This window comes from Moschus berezovskii, chromosome 21 (genome assembly GCF_049115385.1).
Source record: "Moschus berezovskii isolate FMDL1 chromosome 21, NW_MosBer_1.0, whole genome shotgun sequence".
NCBI lineage: Eukaryota > Metazoa > Chordata > Mammalia > Artiodactyla > Moschidae > Moschus > Moschus berezovskii.
Window position 1 is genome coordinate 55,969,236 of NC_142480.1, and position 20,954 is coordinate 55,990,189.

The 20,954-nt window shown below is 40.2% G+C and overlaps 1 protein-coding gene across 5 annotated transcripts in view; it reads left to right on the forward strand.

Moving 5' to 3' along the window:
- The window catches only part of CHD2 (chromodomain helicase DNA binding protein 2), a 112,552-nt gene that overhangs the window by 603 nt on the left and 90,995 nt on the right, over positions 1-20,954 (forward strand). For 2 of the 5 annotated variants that reach the window (XM_055417732.2, XM_055417735.2), the window contains exons 2-3: positions 336-468; positions 19,477-19,708. In XM_055417732.2, coding sequence (XP_055273707.1) covers positions 407-468; positions 19,477-19,708 — 294 coding nt within the window. In that variant the 5' untranslated portion in view covers positions 336-406. Of the gene's footprint in view, positions 1-4; positions 4,192-9,988; positions 10,168-19,476; positions 19,709-20,954 lie in introns of those variants that run through there. The other 3 variants (XM_088829685.1, XM_055417734.2, XM_088829684.1) reach the window with 3 other exon arrangements.

Genomic DNA, 20,954 nt, shown 5'->3' on the forward strand with positions numbered 1-20,954 from the left:
GTTCACGATCATTAGTGGTAATTTAAAAGATTTACATGTTTAAGTTTGCTCTATTTTCTGTAAATATGTGAAATTCCTGGATGACGCAATAAGATACAGAGATTGTTATTTGTATCCACTGTGTTACTTTGAGAAACTTTCCTTATTGATAGTGATGATTCCCTCTGTTCGGTTTATCATGCTTTTTTTTTTTAAAGGAAAATAGAAATATTTTGTTTTTTGGTGCTTACCGCCGTTGTGTTATAACAATATCGTTACATAGTCAGGACTTTGTTCCTGATAATAAAAGCCATCGATAGAATCTGGGACCTTACCTTTCTTTCAACTTTTGACAGTAAATACCTGGGCACAGGACTTCAAAGCAAACACAGATTCCCCCTCCCCCTTAATATTTAAGAATTAAAAGATGATGAGAAATAAGGACAAAAGCCAAGAGGAGGACAGTTCGCTACACAGCAATGCATCGAGGTATGAGCTATCAACTTTCTTCCTTTTTTCTTTTTTTGGGGGAAACCTCAGCTTACATTGTTTACCTTGACAGACAAGGATAGCTGTCTGTTTTATTTTAAGTATTTTACTAATTTGAGTTCGTTTTTTAAAGCGTGACCTTGAGATTGCTAATATGCCACACCCTAATTTTTTGGTAGCAATTTATGAAAGTTAAGTTGTGACTTAAGGCCTCTTACAGCAGTCAAAAGGTAAGGTACCTTTATTCAAGGGGGCCTTTCCTGCAAACCACAGGTTTTTTGACAGTAAATTTCAGTTTTTAGGTTTTCGTGCTGTGGGAAAATGACCTTGTCGGTTTAGCCATTGCTGCATTGCACCATTTTACATACAAGGCAAATTTTTTCTTTGAAGAATCTAGGATACCCAAACTAGTAACTGAAGGCCATAGAGGAGCCTTGTGGTAGTAAATTATAGTAAATAGACATTTGAGAAAGTTATATGAATGAAAAAATGTACATTTTAAAATGAAATTGCAAAAAGGACCCTTTGACTGATGCCTCTCAGTTTATATTTTTATTTGACTCTGTTTCTTTTGATACTGTTGACATTTTAGGAAATTTTGATAGGATTTAATCAAAACCTTTACTCTCGATGGTTACAGTTCCTGCATTTATGAAATCAAACCTGTGATCACAGAAATCTTGGGATACGATTAATATGCTTCTGTTTCGTGTGTGTTACTGTGATTCTAATTGTTTGTTTTTATATTTAAAATACTTTAAGGTTTGCATTTGTATGCTTATATTTAGACAATTTTCTCTGGTTGGTAGATGTAGTATATTTTATCCTTGCATTTTAGTTGTAGCTGCTTTAAATGTATTGATTTATTTCGACAGAGTCGTCTGGAATGCTTTATCTTCTGAAGCTTACAAATGTTACTGTTTGTTCAAATCATGATTTGTTTCAAATTTGTTGGAGTTCACCATATTAGTGACTAAGTAATAAAGCCTCTAAGATATTTTGTTGTATGAAAAGCCTCTAAGATGTTTTGTTGGATAATCTGTATATTAATTTTCTAAAGTATGTATTCAACATTTCTTGATTTGTGTTCTATGAACTGTCACATTACAAATTTTAAATTAATGCATTTAACAAGAACTTGATTGGTATATATGAATTTTTCCCCTCCCCAGTTTGCTTTTACTTTTACAATTTTTTTTATAAACGATATATATTAGTAAGTTCGTGATTTGAAAGTTTTGAACATGGTTTATTTCTAATGTTGAATTCTTATTTGTTTTATAAGACTTAAAATATTTTCACCCTTGCTTTGAAAAATACCTTTTCAAATTCTTTTGCAAATTGAGTTGTCACATAGTTTGGATTGCTGTCTTTGAAATTGAATTACCCATGTAATTATCTAGGCAAGATTTAGGATAGAAAACTCGACTGATTCTAAACTGATTTTTCTGAAAAACGATGGTGACTTGAAGAAATAGGAATCCCCAGGAATCTTTGACAAATTATTAAAGATTCAATACCTAAAATTGGTACTCCCTTGAGTGTATGATTTGCATATCTCACATGGGTTTTGGCTTTCTCATGCAAGGTTTGTGGTTAACGTCATTGATCAGACTCTGCTTTCTAATTAAAAAAAAGTGGTTTTGTTATTCTCTTTTAATAATTTACTCTGACCTGGAAAACGACATGCAAGTTGCCATGCATTTGTCTTCTGGTTATGGGGTTGCAGCGTAACTAGAAGCATGCACTGTACTTTTGAATGTTTTGTCAAGTATATTTTGATTCATACACCTGATGAGTGTCAGATATTTGAGACACATTGAAAAGAAGATGGAGTTTTAAATTACGGTTCCCCCTAAATTGCATACTAATACATGTACATAATTATGACATCACTTCCTTTAAAAATTGTGAAGCTAAGAGAATGTTAGTGATATTTTATTGTAGTAAATTGTTATTTTTAAGTGAGCTAAAACTGTGACTTACCATAGCTAGGACTTGGTTCCTTAATGCTTTAGAATGTCTCCATAAGGACCTAGTTTCAATGGCACAAAGTCTAGTGTTTGGGGAATATTAGAAAAATCACTTTTGCAGCCTGAGCCATCAAAGGAGGAAGGGAGGAGTTTGCAGGTCAAGTAAACTTTTTGGTCTGTGAAATTACTTTAGGACCTGGGAGAATTGAATGTGATCTGGTATTTTCCTGTTTTGGGAAATAATGGCAATACTTAATAGTCATTATGTAAGTTTGTTACTCTTTTGAAGTTAATGCTTAAGTATAATATTACACTTTGTATGTCATGGTTTTTGAAGGTTAAAAGTTCACTTTCAAAAATGATTTGGTATCTTAAGTTTTAAGTATTTGAAACAAAGTTTTAAGCATGGACAGAGAAATGAGGATCACACACTTATCTAAAATAATTCGCAGTGGGGGTGACTTCAGTAATACCAAATAATGGGAAGAGAAGGGAAAGTGAATAGAAGTGTGCACACAAAGAGCTCTGTGTTCTAGGACGCTGCGTTTTGATTTTATCATAAAAGTTTATTAAAATTTATCTCCAAACCCTCTGCCTTTGAACCAGATTTATTTTGATAAGCTGAGCTGCGGGCAAAAATCTGCTTTTTAAATCAGCCTTTTAGTTGTCACTCTTAAAAGTCTGGTGATGGTTAGAAATTGGCATAATGCAGTTGCTTGTGAACTGGAACAGGGAGTTTTTTAAGTGGCAGCCATTTTATGGTGCTGATAATTCTTAAGAGTCGGGATTTTTTTGAGAAGACTAAAATTAAAGCAAATTGAAACCTGAATTACCAAAACATCTGCCACTCTCTTCCCTTTTCGTTCTTTGGTACTGAAATAAAGGGCAGCTTGGTAGTTAGCGCAGGCAGCAGCTCTGAGCCCCTGGCATCTTGGTGCAGGTCCAGCTCAGTCACAAAATGGCTGTTCCTTTGTGCCGCAGCGCTGACAGACATACTGCATTGCACTGTGTACTCGCCAAACAGCAGGAAGTTGCCGTGCGGAGTTCAAAGGCCGGCCGGCGCCGGCGCCGACTGCTGATTGGCTGTGCGCGCGCCTGGCAACAGCGGGTCAACAGCGGCGGCCTTCGGGCAGGCTCCGCCCCGTGACGTCAGGACCCTCGCCACAGGGAGGAGCGTACGCAATGACGTTAGGTTGCGTGCGCAGCCTGGGTGGTTCTTCTTCGCGGAACTAGCAGCCAGCTGCGGGGCCCGGGGGGTGGGGAGGGGCAGGGACGCTGGCTGGGACTTTCCGGTGGCGGCCTTTCCCGGCGGCGTCCTCTGCCCTGTTCGTGGCTGTCTCCACCCTGCGGCGTGTTTTTTTTTTGCCCAACCCTAGGAATGGTTTTCCTCATTTAGAAGCGGCTTTTGCTTTTGGAGAAAGTGAAGGGCAATAATCGGAAAACTTCAAGTCAAAAACCGTTTTTTGTTTTTTTTTACAATTTTCGTTTTCCTTTCTCATATCCTAGAGGTTTTTTTTTTTTTCTTTTCGTGTGTGTGTGTTTCCTGTGAAATTAGTGAGTGTGACCATTGACCAAAAGCTTTTCACTGTTAAGAGATATTTATATTTTAATTGAAAGTTGTTAATGGTGTTACAGCTGTTGTTTAACACATGGCTCATAAACAAAGGGAAGATTATTTGAACTTGTCCCCGTGCATTTTTAGTTGGTACCAAACATTTTCTCAATTGACATTTGATGGAGAAAAACTCAGGTCAGTATGTGCAAAGTGATTTATTTTTAAGGGATAATTAGAAAATACCAAGAGATTTTACCTTCTTAGTAATTGTTAGTTTACTAATATTAGGTTAACAAACGAATACAGTAATAGCCAGTCAGTACTATAAACAAGTGTTAGGAGACAAGTCTTTATAAGTGTTAGAGCACTTGCTAAAGAATAGTGATTCCCGAAGCATGTGCAATAGTGGAATTCCTGTTTCCCCGTTCTGGAAATTTTAATTCAGTCTTGGTAAACTTGTTAAAATGTTACAATGATGCTCATGGTCAGCCTTGTTAGTAACCCTTACAAGAATTTCTGGTTACAAAAATAATTGTAGTTTACCAACCATGACTTTATAATTTGGTCACAAGTAATGAATTTAAGCACAAAGGAAAGACAGTATTGGTCTGTAATCAATACTGTAATCGTACCCCGGTGAATAGTTTTTCCCCCAAGCTTTTGGGTGTGTTTTAACAGTAAGTGGAATATCAGTCAGATTGTTGGCAATGGTTAAGATTTTTTTATGGAGTAAAATATACTTCCAAAGAGATGTGGAACTCCTGAGTGCAGGTAGAAATGTTTATCTCGGCATATTGTGAGTTCCTTCTGAATCAAGTTTGTAGAGTAAAATTCACAACATTATTAATTGGTTTTATAGATTGGCATAGCCTTGGTTCTTTAGGAGGAATTGTTTGTTGAAACTTTTAGGGGAAATTGGGTTTTCAGTTTGTTTTATAGACTTGTTCATCAAATATTCTGTAAATGATACTCCAGTTATATGCTCAAATATATATGATGAAAATTTTAACAGCCTTAGGGACAAGTACTTAGAATTTGAAGATTATTAACATATTAGCAACTTAAGGTGAATATAAAGGAAGAAGAAAGGTTTGTTCTTCCTATATTTTGTGGTTGAATTCTGGTTACATTAAAGTTTTATTTGCTAAATGCCCTAAATTAAAAGAGAAGTAATACTGCAGTTGTGTTCTAGGATGTAAACTGCTCTGTAGTGGATGTTATAGATATTACTGTGTGAATTAAAATGAATATTATGATACATCTGTAATCTCTGTGAACTATTTGCATGCTACTTGGAGCCAATTATTGAAGAAGCAAGAGTATTAGGTCTCTTCATTGAGCCTTCTATGGATTTTTCTCCTTTGTGCAGAATGTCATGAAATGGCAGGAAAAGTGCCGGTTAATCTTTTTTCTTTCTTTTGGATTCTTGTTTTGAACACATGCAGTTTCCATTTGATATTTGGCTTTTTGGAGTGTAACATCTTTTGTAAAGGTTAAGCAATTGTAGGAAGGTGGGCAAACTATTTCATGAGGAACTTTAGTTATAAAAATTTTTAGCAAGTTATTTTTTGAGAGGTGAATCTGGAAGTTCAGTTGCATTTTACTCACAGATTTTATAATTGGTTGGCTTACATACCTCCTTCCAAATGCGGTTAAACCCCTGACAGTTGTGAGATATACCTCCTAAAACTACCTATTTCTAGACTCCTGTCCTTTCACACATGAAATATAGCATAGGCAGCTTGTTCCTGACATAAATATTAGGTGACTGACTGCTCTGTGACATCTGGTAATTTTATTCTGGATCAGAGCATCAATTTTTTTAAGGTTTGTGTTTTGTTTTCTTTTTGGAAAGCCTTAAAAATCTTGGTTGGATTTCTTGAAGAGGTTTCCTTTAGGGAAGAAACTTTATCACTCGAGAGTAATTTTGTATACAATTAAAAACAACTGTGTTTCCATTACTTACGCTGGTGTTTGTTACTATAGCTGACTACTTCCCTAATGCATTTCAGCCAACTAGACATTGAATTCGAATTCATACCTCACCAAAATTGCCTGTTACTACCTCTTTGGAACTTTAGTGTTATTAGTATAAAGCCGAAACAACAGAAGTTGACACAGTTCAGTAAATGCCAGCGAGTGTCATATGTTTGTTATCAGTAGTTTAGCAGTGTTAGAGCACATATTTTATATTTGTTTTATAACTGGAGGTTTATACATTTTTAACTACCTTCATTTAACTCCCTGTCCCCCCAGACTCCTCACTCTCCTCTCCCTGAACCATTCCCAAGTCCTGCCTCTGGTTCTCAAATCTCATCTCTTTCTATCATTTATTTTTGAAATATAATTGACGTACAGCATTATGTTAAGATGCTTGGCTAAGGTCACCTTTTTTGTTATTTTAGTGATAACTTTGGAGAGACCCCACAGTTTAGGGAGGGGCCTCTTTATGAGGAGAATGTTACTAAAGAGTGATAAGGCATCATTGTAATGATAGTTCTGGTTTTATACTTATGATTCAGTTCTAGTGAGTGATTTTGTAATTTGTGAAGTCTTTAGCGGTTCCTTCTCTGCCTGGCCTGGCAAGAGCTGTGTACAGTGATGGGCACTAGTGCAGCATTTAGGGTTCCCAGGTGGCACTAGTGGTAAAGAACCGGCCTGCCAATGCAGGAGACACCGAGAGACTCAGGTTCAATCCTTAGGTCAGGAAGATTTCTCCTGGAGGAGAAAATGGCAACCCGCTCCACTGTTCTTGCCCAGAAAATCCCCTGGACAGAGGAGCCTGGTGGGTTACAGCCCATGCGTGCTCAAAGAGTCAGACACGACAGAGCACACAGGCACGATGCAGCGGTTACATCGGTACAGACAACTTTTCTCAGTTTAGGCCAGTGAAGTACATTGCTGGAATTTTCTGATTTTTAAAGTGTGGATATGGGACCTCCCTGGTGGTTCAGTGGTTAAGACTCAATTCCGCTGCTGGGGATGTGAGTTCAGTTTCTGGTCAGGGAACTAAGATCCCACATGCCTTGCAGTGCAGGCAAAAAAAAAAAGTGTGGATAATGACAGTCTACATTGGGTTACGAAGATTAAATTATGTAGTGCTTATAAAGTGCTTAGCAGAGACACTTAGGTTGAAAGTACTCAGTAACTGCAAGCTACTAGTAACTAACACTTTATTCCTCGTGTTTCATCTTTCTTTTTCAATACTTTCTAAGTTCGTCTTTAAGAGCCAGGTTGCCCCTGAGACTGGTGGCCAGGCCTCCCACAGGAGTCAGTTTAGGCCAGTTAGGAGAGAGGTTAAGATGATTTTGGAAGGCAAGATCTCTTTTAGTTAGTTGAAACCTTGGGTGTATTTTGTAGTTAATCCTAGATTTTTTTTCTTTTTCCCGAGAAACCCAGCCTCTGAAGGGAGCATGTGAGTCTCTCTGGACTAGACCAGCTTGTGTTGAGTCATAGTCCTCTCGGCAGTCGCTCTGAGGAGAGGCCTTGTTTCCTCCTCCCTGAGCTGGCAGTCATTGCCCTGGTTTGCCCTCTGCCTCGTTTCCATCTCAGGCTGTACCAGAGGGAATGATTCATGCCAAGGTGCAGTGCTGTTTGCATATAAATGTGACTGCTGTAATATTTACAACAAATATCGAATTGGCTGTAGGTTGCTTTTACGAATCAGTCTTCCCCGTAGTGGGATTTATTTCATTTAATGTAATGCGCAGTGTCCAATTTATTCTGTTAGACCTGTAGTCTCGTGATTTGTGTTCCGCGTTTCCACTACTTCCTTCATTTCCTTTACTTTTGGTTTATGAGTTCGTTGAGTTCTGGTTTTTTTGTTTGTCTGTTTCTGCATCAGACTTTGGAGAGCTTCTAAAAATACCAGTGTCCAGCCCAGCCCTTGTGGTTCGGATTTAAAAGCTCTCCATGTTTCAGATTTGCCTGTGTGTCCGTACATCGACGTGTTTCCCCATGTGTTTCAGATCTTCCGGTGGAGCACTTGTTGCATTCTTTTCCAACCCTTCGTCTCTCCATTACCTGCCCTGGTTTCTCAGTTCCCTTTTTTAGGGCAACTGGCGGTTGGTCTGGAAGCAGTGGGGGATGAGGTGCTAATAAGGTGGTGTATGGAAAAGAGGGAAAGTTTCTGTTTCAATGGCATGCCAGATCCTGCTGTAGCATACCTTTAAACTGTTTACACTGTTGTTTTCTTTCTTTCCCCCTTTCCCCCAGTTGCTTTAAACTCCAGCTGTCTCTTCCTTACTGTGATTGTTTTCTTAAACCTTCTTGTTCAGTTGCTCGGTCGTGTCCTATTCCTTGCAACCCCATGGACTGCAGCACGGTAGGCTTCCCGGAGCTTGCCCATCGAGTCGGTGATGCCATCCAGACATCTCATCCTCTGTCGTCCCCTTCTCCTGCTCTCAGTCTTTTGCAGCATCAGGGTCTTTTCCAATGAGTTGGCTCTTTGTATCAGATGGTCAAAGTGTTGGAGCTTCTGCATCAGTCCTTCCAATGAATATTCAGGGTTGATTTCCTTTAGGATTGACTGGTTTGATCTCCTTGCAGTCCATGGAGTTTAGCGACCTCTAAGAGTTTGGATTCCATAATTGACTTTGAATGCAGTTACATTCCATTCAGAATTCCTTCCCTTCCCCAGCTGAGAAAAGATAGTTTAGGGCTGGAGCAGTTGCCCAGGGTTGTCCTGTGAAGCAGTTATTTACGGTAATATTTGTTACCCATTGGTGGGTTGTGAATTGTAACCAGCATTACAAACGGAGTAAGAAAGTAGGATATAAAAATAAACCTCAAGGTATTGCATATATATGAGTGATTTCTCAGTCCAGCCATGGCTGGTAATCTTTCATTTTGGATTTTTATCTTGAAGGAAAATAACATACGTGGTGAACATTTTATAAGAAAATACCAGAGTCGATTTACATTTTATGGGGTGCTCACTGTGTCAGGCACTGTTTTAAGGAGCTTCGAATGTGCACTTTATTCAGCGTGAAGGTTAGTGTAGCAGGATCACTAGTGACCTCCTTCCGCTAGCTTTCCCAGGTCAGCCGTCCCCAGAGTTTGTCTTCGAACTTCTGTGGGTGGTCCTGTATCCTGCCGAGCTTTTCTATACTAACCGTGTCATCCCATTCCTTCATTTGGGTTGCATACTTAGAGGTTTTGTAGTTACTTCTCAGATTCGTTTTTGGTGGTTCTGCTTACAGTGTTACACTTAAGTTAAATATCAAACCAGTAGATCTGATTGTGGAGAGATGCTTCATTGAAACCTGTGTTGGTTTATTCTGGAGAGGTTCAGTGATTGCTAACGATAGTGACTGCAGTCATGATAGTGAGCCTGCAGCTTGTTCTGAATCCTGGGTATGTGTCATTTGAGCCATCCGTCCTCACATCATGTCCGTGAGGTAGGTATGATCATCACTCCTCTTTCGTAGACCAGAAAACCGAGGCACAAGGGCGAGGAAAGGGTAGACTTGGATTCAGGCACTGGCAGTTTGGCTCTAGGATGAATTATTATAGATGGGTGAGCGGAAAGTATTTAGGTGATTGAAAATGTAGAATAATTCTGTGTTCTGTTTGCCTTAAACTTACTAAGAAACCAAAAGGTGAAAATCACCGGTGTGACTTATGAAGACACACATTGCTTTTCAAAAGGCCATAAGGCTGTCCTTTTACATGAAAAGAGTCCAGTTAAACTGTGTCTGGGCAGTGATTGCCCTGGGGGTGGTGGTGGGTGGGGCAGGGAGCCCTGCTCTGGAGCCTTGCCCTTGTCTGGTTTGACCTCCTCCAGCCACATGGCCAGTTTGACAGTGTTGACCTTCTCATGTTTGTCTTTTGCTGTTGGTAAGCTTAATTCCCACTTAGCCTTTGCATCAGAATCACTTGTGAATTCAAAACACCGAGGCCCATACCTGATTGGATTTTGGGAGGGGAGGGAGGGGGAAGGGAGGGGGATGGAAGGGAGGGGAGGAGAGGGATGGAAGGAGAGGGATGGAAGCAGGGGGCAGATAATCAGAATTGTGCTCCAGGTGTGGCCTTGCAAAAGCCAGGGCTGGAACAGCTGTTCTATGCTGCACTAGAGAAGTAGTTCCTGATGGTGGGTGTCAAAAGTCTTAACTAGCATCTGCAATTCCAGTATATGTTATTCGACCTTCACATGGAGGTAGCATATGGCTGGTAAGTTGTCCTTGAGAGGGAAGTGGGTGATGGGTCAAATTCTTGCAGTGCTCCTTTACTCTTGCTTGATTAAAAGGTCTGTCCCCTCTGAATTTAGCTTTATATAGGCATTTGAGTCCCCAAATCTACTTACTAAGAATTACCTGAGTTGCTTGTTAAACATTCCCAGGCTTCTTGCCTGGAAGTTGTAGCTTAGTCGTTCAGGGATGTATGTGTGTTCAGTTGCTTCAGTCGTGTCTGACTCTTTGTGACCCTGTGGACTCGCCTGCCAGGCTGCTCTGCCCATGGGATTCTCCAGGCAAGAATACTGGAGTGGATTGCCATGACCTGCAGGCAGTCTTCCCAACGCAGGGATCAGATCCGTGTCTCTCTTCTGCATTGGCAGGTGGGTTCTTTACCACTGGCACCATCTGGGATGGTGCCCCGGAATCTGTGTTGACAACAGGCTCCCTTGATTTCTGCACTCAGGCAGGTTTGGGAAATAGGGGCTAATGGGACAGGACTTTGGGTCTGTTTTGTTTCTTTTTAGCTATTGAATTGCAGACAGGACGCTCTGAGCTTGCTTCTTTAATAGAAGTTAGAATTAAAACAATGCTTTAATAAACTAGTTTTGAAATTAAGGACACCACCTCGCTGCACCGCTGCAAAACTTTGGCAGCGTCTGGAGGTGTTTTTGGTGGGGGTTGGACTGCGGTTGGCATCTAGTGGGTAGCAGCCAGGGATCCCGCTGAACATCCTGCCATCCGCGAGGTTGCCCTTCTCCCACCCCCTCCCCAACAGGGTTGTCTGGCCCAGAACCTCAGCGATGGCGAGTGGGAGAGACCGGCCTGAAGCAGTGAGGTTTTTGTCTCAAACACTGTTGGCTGTCCTTAAAGTCGGGAGCCCTCGCCTCTCCTGTGACTGGCTCAGGGGCCTCACTTCCTGTGACGATCTGGGCAGAAGTTCCGAGTTTATCATTGAGCTTAGCAGCCAGGACTTTTACATCTCCTTTGAACTCTGGAGTTACTGTCTTATAAAAGTCTAAACCACAGTTGCCTGAAAGTTATTAATAAGGAAAGAAAAGACTCAAAGGGCTGAAAGGAACTCCTGGTCAAACAAGTTCGTCCAGCCTCAGGGTTTAAATAGGGGTAAATACATCAGTTGACACGGTGGATTATGCCTTTGTTGTTCAGTCACTAAGGCATGTCTGACTCTTGGTGACCCCATGGACTATAGCCTGCCAGGCTCCTCTGTCCATGCCATTTCCCAGGCAAGAATGCTGGAGTGGGTTGCCATTTCCTTCTCCCAGGGAGCTTCCTGACCCAGGGAATGAACCCTCGTCTCCGGATTTGGCAGGCAGGTTCTTTGACTGAGCCACCAGAGAAGCCCATGGTGGTTTATAGGGCTAGTTTTTCTTGTGACTGCCTTTCATTGCATGAAGGGTTGGTCTTCCATGTTACCTGGGTAGAAAGCTTGCCTTTTGTGTAGTCCTTAGGACGTTATCAGATCTGGATTGGGATAAGTTTGTAAAATGGGTATTTAATTTGTGCCTTACCCAGGCTTCTTATTATAACTTACTTTTCCCTAGTGATTTGTTTGCCTGGGTTCCATTTGTTTTATGCATTTTTAAAACTATTGAGGACCACTCCAGTGTTTCCTGCTTATTGGGCAGCAGAAATAGCATAATAGAGATAAAGGTGCCTTCTGCCTTACAGCAGTTGAGAATTTTAGAAGCATGGTAGATCCCGCCCCCCCTCCCCCGACCATTTGTTAATTTTGGAATTAGAGGTGGTTACTGATAGGACTTAACCCTTTATCTTCTGAAACTGTACACGGCATTTTGGTGTGCATTTTGTCTCATGTAGGTATTGGGTTGGCTGAAAAGTTCATTCAGCTTTTCCTAAACCTGAACGTACTTTTCAGCCAACTCAATACCTTTTTCTGAAAAGAGAATCCTTCGTGTTCCCAGTGTTAAAGTAAATTCTCAAAGAATTGCTGAATCCAAGGATGATCTGCGTCAGAATACTGAATAGTTCTGATGTTAGAAGCACAGCTCTTTTTTTGAAAAGTTAAAAGTTCAAAGAATAAAATTAACGTTTTAAACAAGATCAGTTCAGTCGCTTAGTCGTGTCCGACTCTTTGCGACCCCATGAATCGCAGCACACCAGGCCTCCCTGTCCATCACCAACTCCTGGAGTTCACTCAAATTCATGTCCATCAAGTCGGTGATGCCAACCAACCATCTCATTGTCATCCTCTTCTCTCTCCCCCAATCCCTCCCAGCATCAGAGTCTTTGCCAATGAGTCCACTCTTCGCATGAGGTGGCCAAAGTATTGGAGTTTCAGCTTCAGCATCAGTCCTTCCAGTGAACACCCAGGACTGATCTCCTTGCAGTCCAAGGGACTCTCAAGAGTCTTCTCCAACACCACAGTTCAAAAGCATCAATTCTTCGGCACTCGGCTTTCTTCACAGTCCAACTCACATCCATAGATGACCACAGGAAAAAGCATAGCCTTGACGAGACCGACCTTTGTTGGCAAAGTAACATCTCTGCTTTTCAATATGCTATCTAGGTTGGTCATAACTTTCCTTCCAGGGGGTACGTGTCTTTTAATTTCATGGCTGCAATCAGCATCCACAGTGATTTTGGAGCCCCCCAAAATAAAGTCCGACACTGTTTCCACTGTTTCCCCATCTATTTCCCATGAAGTGATGGGACCAGATGCCATGATCTTTGTTTTCTGGATGTTGAGCTTTAAGCCAACTTTTTCATTCTCCTCTTTCACTTTCCTCAAGAGCTTTTTAGTTCTTCTTCACTTTCTGCCATAAGGGTGGTGTCATCTGCATTTCTGAGGTTATTGATATTTCTCCCGGCAGTCTTAATTATAGCTTGTGCTTCTTCCAGCCCAGTATTCTAATGATGTACTCTGCAGAGAAGTTAAATAAGCAGGGTGACAATATACAACCTTGACGTACTCCTATTCCTATTTGGAACCAGTCTGTTGTTCCATGTCCAGTTCTGACTGTTGCTTCCTGACCTGCATACAGGTGGTCTGGTATTCCCATCTCTTTCAGAATTTTCCACAGTTTGTTGTGATCCACACAGTCAAAGGCTTTGGCATAGTCAATGAAGCAGAAATAGGTGTTTTTCTGGAACTCTCTTGCTTTTTCGATGATCCAGCGGATGTTGGCTATTTGATCTCTGGTGCCTCTGCCTTTTCTAAAACCAGCTTGAACATCTGGAAGTTCACGGTTCATATATTGCTGAAGCCTGGCTTGGAGAATTTTGAGCATAACTTTACTAACGTGTGAGATGAGTGCAATTGTGCGGTAGTTTGAGCATTCTTTGGCATTGCCTTTCTTTGGGATTGGAATGAAAACTGACCTTTTCCAGTCCTGTGGCCACTGCTGAGTTCTCCAAATTTGCTGGCATAATGAGTGCATCTCTTTCACAGCATCATCTTTCAGGACTTGAAATAGCTCAACTGGAATTCCATCACCTCCACTAGCTTTGTTTGTAGTGATGCTTTCTAAGGCCCACTTGACTTCACATTCCAAGATGTCTGGCTCTAGGTGAGTGATCACACCATCATGATTATCTTGGTCGTGAAGATCTTTTTTGTACAGTTCTTCTGTGTATTCTTGCCACCTCTTCTTAATATCTTCTGTTTCTGTTAGGTCCATACCATTTCTGTCCTTTATCGAGCCCATCTTTGCATGAAATGTTCCCTTGGTATCTCTAATTTTTCTTGAAGAGATCTCTTGTCTTTCCTGTTCTGTTGTTTTCCTCCATTTCTTTGCGTTGATGGCTGAGGAAGGCTTTCTTATCTCTCCTTGCTATTCTTTGGAACTCTGCATTCAGATGCTTATATGTTTCCTTTTCTCCTTTGCTTTTCGCTTCTCTTCTTTTCACAGCTATTTGTAAGGTCTCCTCAGACAGCCATTTTGGTTTTTTGCATTTCTTTTTCATGGGGATGGTCTTGGTCCCCGTCTCCTGTACAATGTCATGAACCTCGATCCATAGTACATCAGGCACTCTATCTATCAGATCTAGTCCCTTCAGTCTATTTCTCACTTCCACTGTATAATCATAAGGGACTTGAACAAGATAGATACAGTTAAAATCCTATTTACCCCTTTTCCCTTGTCACTCTCGTGAACTTGGCATATCAAAAACTTGGCATTTTAAAATTTATGATTCAATTACATATATTTTGTGTTAAAAAATAGAGCCTTGAAATTGTCATATTGATTTTTATGGTTGACACATCCCTAGTGTTAACTGCTGTAGTTAATTGCATAGTATGATTGAGTGACTCAACTGATGACATGATTTCATATTTTATCTTTGCATTTTCATATATGAACTTGTGAGTTAGTGCCTTTTTTAGAATCTTGTGAGCAGATCTCTGAATAATTTTATGTTTTTCCACCTCTTGCACACATTTGATGATTTGTTTAGGTTATATACCCACTGATTGAGTCACATGATTTCATACACGTATGTTTTAGCTCAACTGGATAACATAGGTTTCCAAATCTTTTGCTGATTACTTTTCCAGTAATCATATTTGAGTACTATTTTCCCTACTTTCTCATCATCCTTTAATGTTACCAGACTTTTTAATTTCTTCAGAGCAGATGAGTGTAAAATTAATGTGTTGTAATTACACTTCCCAAGCTACTAGTGAGGCCTGATTACCTCTTTTTAAAATGTTCATTGACTTCTGCTGTTTGGTTCTTTGTAATTGCATGTTCGTTTCCTTCGCCCGGTTTTTTATTGGAATTTTCTTGCTATGTGATTCTTCCTATGTTGTATGTATAAATCCTTTGTTGGGTGTACTTTGAAATTTCTCAGTCTCTTGTCTTTGACCCTGACTTAAAATGTAGCTTATTCTTCAGAATCATGGGACTTGAACCAGAGGTGGAGGAGGTCTTAAAGATACGATTAAACTTATTAGAGGAAGTATATCTAGTGTTTTTTATTACCAATAAGAAACTTGTGACTTAATGATCTTTGCCTTTCTATCTTCTTATGACACATAGGAGTGATTGAGAAGGACTTGCCCTTGAAATGGTTCTGGCCTTGATCTCTTACTGGGTGGTTTAATAATCTCTTTAATTATGACAGGGACAGCAATACCACTTAGACGTTAATACTGTGGATTTCATAATTCAGACTGTGGGGATGGGGTTGACATAGACACATACTTGGGCAAGAACTCTTCTGTAAAATGAGGGTACGGATTAGAGGAGAATGTTAACATACAATGCAGAAGTGCTCCATAAGTGCTAGTTATTAGTGATAGCACATAGTCTGGAATAAGCTTTATGGAATTCCAGTGTAGTTTGCTTTGTGTTTTTACTAGATTTTGCTTTCACCACCACCAACCAGAAAAACAAGCTCTGCCAAGCAACTCGGCCATTTTGTCACTTTAGGAAAATAAACAGAACCCAGCAAGTGCTGAAATGGCAGTTCCTGGGCAGAGAACTGCAGACTTGCTCTTCAGTCAAATGTTGCTGTGCTGCCCTCTTTTGGTCATTTGCTAAAGTGGTGATTAAAAAGGAAACCGCTTGCTTTCACAGTCCAGTTGTAAAGACACACTTAAATCTCTGTTTTTGCTAGCTTGAAAGGAATTTTGAAGAGTTATCAAATCTTTTTTAGCAGTGAGTGACAGAAGTGTTAAGCTTTTTTAAATAAGTATTTTTCTATTGGAATCCAACAATTCCCAATTTTGACTTCAGTCCCCTTATTTATACATTGTGTTTCCATTGTTGTGATTGTTCAATCAAAAATTACAAAACTTGTCTGCAACTTAGCTTTTAGGTAAACTTATTTTTCATGAGGATTCTGTATATATGGTGGATAATCATTCTCAAATTCCATTTTTCATTGCCTTATAGCTAGCTATTAATGCCATTGGCAATCAGGTAACTTTATAACTTTAATTTAGGTGAAAGCTTCATTACAGTTTAGTTGAATCCCTCACCCTTTTACTCGATTTGTCCTTTTCTCCAGTCTTGTGGACTTTACACATCTCCTGCTCTAAAATCGCGGGCTACAGTTTAATATTGATAGTATTATCATTAGGCATTAATAGTGAATCTTCGTAATATTTCAGGAAATTTCATGTCCTTTGGATTAATAATTAGGTCATCAGTATCTTAAATGTGGAGATATTTATAGTTTTTTCCTAAATATTCTTTTTCTAATTCAACATTTAGGAACTTGTCCTCCTAGAAGAAGTATGCAAATTAATTGAGTTATATCTTTATTAAGGCTTATTTTTAAAAACTCCTCCCCCCCCACCGAATATTATTTTAGGTTGCTTAAATCTGACTTGTTTCAGAAATGATTTAAAAAAAAAAACAACCCTTGGTCTTACTCTCATTCACATCTTTAGTTCATTTTGTGTAGGATTGGGGATTCTTACACCCCTTGCCTTGAATTTGACTCTCGGTTGAATTTATTATGAACAATTTGAAAGACTAAAAGGATTGATACGTAGTGAACGGCCATGAACTCAACCACTCAGCCTCAGTCCTAAAACCTGTCCATGTCATTTTCTGATTTCATCTGCCTCCGTTTAACCCCAGAGGTAAAAATACAGTTGAAAATTCCATGTTTTCTCTTGGGTTTGACTTTCAGAGTTAACTGTTTTTGAGGGCTTCCTGTGTAGCTCAACTGGTAAGGAATCTGCCTGCAATGCAGGAGACCCCGGTTTGATTCCTGGGATAGGAAGTTCCTCTGGAGAAGGCGTAGGCTACCGACTCCAGTATTCTTGGGCATCCCTGGTAGCTCAATTGGTAAAGAATCCGCCTGCAATTCGGGAGACCTGGTTTCAATCCCTGGATTGGGAAGAACCCCTGGAGGAGGACATGGCAACTCCTGGAGAATACATCTGCCTCCCTTAACCCCCACAAGTAAATGTTTGTAAATTTGATGTTTTCTCTTGGATTTGACTTTCAGAGTTACTATTTTTATTTTTAAATTGTACAAGTAAGTAATTCACGAAATCCACAAGGTACTTCAAACAACCCACCCCATAGAGTAAACCACTGTTTGCAGTTTGGTGATTAAAATGGTTTTATGCATGTGGCTATGTACTGATAGAAACATGGATGTGTTTTTTTACCTGAAAGGTGTTGTATGCCTGCTCACATTTCCAGAGGTCACTTTCCTACACAAACACAAATGCAGAGCTGCACATGAGTCATATATACAAAAATATAGTTTTGTTATAGTGAACAATTTGAAAACCTAAATATTTTGCTCAGGAATACAGAGATAGAGAAGTATATCAATGATATTTGTAGCTTATTCATTAAGAGAACAATTTAAAAGTAACCTAAATGTCCCTTTAATAAAGGATCAGTTTAAATATGTATTCATCCTATGAGGCCATTCAAAGAGAAGGAGGTATTCATGGACACAGGTACACGTTGATGTGGGGACTGGAATTGAATTGTTTCCATCACATTGGCAGTGACTGATGGCATCGGTTGCAAGAGGGCGCAGGCCTGAGATGATCTAGGGTGGAGACCCAAGCCAGGAGGGCCAGAGCCTGCACTTTTTAACTGGTTACTTCCTCTTTTTTCTTCTTGCTTGCTGAGCACCTTCTGAGTGGTTGCAGGTGGAGAATAAGTGAGTTAAGATGCGTTAGTCACCTGGACTAGTACCTTTACTGTGCCAACGACCCAGGAGTCAGTAAGTGTAACGGGACCTTGAAGGTACTGAGTCACTGTTACAGGGATCAAGTTATTCGGCTGAGTCTCTAGGACTTTGAACTCTTGTGGTGAAATAAAACACGAGCTTTTTAGAGCCTCACTTCAGGTGGAATTTCTGCCTCACTCTCCCCAGTACTTTCATCCTCCACGTGAGGGTGGTAATGCCTAAAAGTGTTGTGTTGGTGGATATATAAGCCAGACAGACATGTAAGGTACTCAGCATATTGCCTGGCATCTATTCCATGATGGGACAAATATTAAGTCACTTTCCCCTTCTGCTCCCTTTCTCAAGGTAGACACTCTCCCACTCCCTGTGTTCCCGTTGCGTCCTCATGTAAACTGAAGTCCCTCTGACTGTATTTTGCTTGCTGTGGGTCTCACGGGATATTTGGGTCAATGCCCCCTGTTCATTGTGTGGACACATCTGTCAAATGGTAGCACCTCATTTCTAGTTTGGAAGGCAGTGGTAGTGGATAAAAAGGCTCGCTCTTTAAAAAACCCTTTCTGGTTTTCATGCCATGTGTCTTTTGTCTTCTGGTTGCTAGACCTGAGGTCCTTTGTGTTGGCATTACTTTCGGTTCTGGGTTGCTGCTTGCTTCCTCCTCTGCTCTGCCTCTCCTAAATGAATAGATAGTTTCTAAGCAGAAGAGCTGAGGGAGCTGTCCAGCTCTTTTTTTCCTGTGGAGTCCATCAGGTTTGGGTCTCTTCTCTTTAGAGTACCCTCATTCCTGCCTCCATGCCCCGGCTCTCTTTTTCACATTGAAGAACACAGGGTGGTATATTGCCTTCAGTCTTCCCTTGCTTTCTGGTTTATTTTTTGGTGTCACTTCTGCTGTCATTTACCTGTTGCTCTGTCCTGAGGGGGGCTTGGAATGATGAAGTTGGGGTTGTATGGGAAACCAATGGCAGTCTTTATTGGACTAGACTCTTCGTTTATCCCTTTAAGTCTGCCAGGTCTGGGACTCACCTGCAGGAAATTTCAGGACAGGAGTTCTTGTTTGGGGTTACTGTGCACATGTTTTTAATTTGCACTTGTTTTTGAGAGCCATTGATTGGATGATTGCAATGATTGCATTTTTACTGTTTGAGTGACTGCCTTGGATTTGTTTTGTGTTGGTTGCTTTTTTGTTTGTTTGTTCCTTTTGTTTTGTTTTGATTTTGTCTTTGTCTTAAGGAGGGAGGGGCTGAGTAATGACCAAATAAGACTTAGTGGATTCAGACAGATGTACCTGGTTTCAAACCTTACCTCTGTCATCTTGGAGAATTATTTAACTACTTCTAAGCTTCAGTTTTTCTTCATCTGAGTGAAGGACAAAATAATATCCCCCATTTTATGTTATTTTTTTAAAGAGCTAATCTATATAAATTATGTGGCATATGGCATCATATAAGTAAATCAGGAAATGGTAGCTGTCAGGGATGTTGAGAATGGCACTAGTGATATTACTTGCAAATAAGAATATAAAAGTATGTTTGAAAACTTTGATCTTGTATTACCAAATTACCATCTGCTGTCATATTAATGCTAGGATTTTTCTTTTAAAACCGAATTATGTGGCAGTTCTTAATTTTTTTTTTTGATCTTTTTTTTTTTAATTAAGTCATTCAGTGTCTGAAGAAGCTTCGGGCTCAGACTCAGGCAGCCAGTCGGAGAGCGAGCAGGGCAGCGATCCAGGAAGTGGCCATGGCAGTGAGTCAAATAGTAGTTCTGAATCTTCGGAGAGTCAGTCGGAATCTGAGAGTGAATCGGCAGGTTCCAAGTCCCAGCCAGTTCTTCCAGAAGCCAAAGAGAAACCAGCCTCTAAGAAGGAACGGATAGCTGATGTGAAGAAGGTATCGGCCTTGCTGACAGTACGAGTGTGCCGCGAGCCTGGACCAGAGAGCAGACCTTTGCGTTCGTGCGGGAAGCTCCTTAGTGTGTCTTGATAATGAGAATTCATCTGCAGCTGCCTTTTCTAGTAATACACTGTCTCTGGATCTAAGTGGGGACTGCTGTCTGCTCTACTAGTTAGACACAGGGCTATGAGGAGAATATTAATAATTACATGAACCATCGTACAGGGCAGAGAGACATTTTTGTTGTTTTGATTTTTAGCATTTAAAAAAGATGGTTAAATATATATATATATATATATATATTTTAGCACAATAGTAATACCAGAGAAAATCATTCACAGATGATTGTGAAATGCAGTTTTAGTTTGATGGGTGATTCCAGTCCAAGAATAAGGGATGTTTTATTAAAGAATAGAAGGAGAAGTACTCCTCACAGAAAAGAAATTATCTTTACTAGGCAATGTAGATATTCTTTGCCTAACAGAAGAATTTTCCAGCAGAGAATGCAAAAATGAAAATTGAGTTGCATAGAATTTTCTCACTGATGTCCAAACTTTGGGATGCATTCCTTTTGGGAAAAAATAATGACTTGGTGTAGGTAGTCATGAGATACGGCTGATCTTTTGAAATTCTAATTTGAGAGAATTAAGTTTAGAATCACTAAAAATACTAAAAAATTGCTTTTAGAAATTTAAAAATGTCTTATGCTGGAAGCTTTGTGAGAAATCAGTTTTTCCTCTAAGATACAAATCTGTGTCTGCACACAAGAGATCTTCCCAGGAGGACAAACAATTTTAAATTGCCTTCTAGTTCTATAGAATAGCTTCAGCAATCCTGAAATTAAAACAACAGAGTGGCTTTTAACTGTTGGCAGAATTGGGATTAATTATTATCTCAGTTATTCTGTTCCCAGTATAGTCACTGCTTAAGGTTCAGTGGCCCTGAAGCATCGGTGGGAGGTTGGGGAATGCTGGTAGTGTTGCAGTGTTAGGAACAGGGAGATGAAAACTGTCCTTACCACTAGCTCATCACCAGAGAAGGGGCTTGCAGACACTCAGGGGTTGTGCTGTGTTGCCTGCTCGGTATGTGGAGACCTTTCACACGAGACATTTCAGGTGGTGACTTATTTCAGAGAGACCCTGTGTATGGAAGGTCCCACTTAGAGTATCTTCTGAGTGTCATTCAGCTCAGAAATTTAGCTGCAGAAGGCCTTGCTTGGCTATCTTTTTTTAACTTTCTTCTG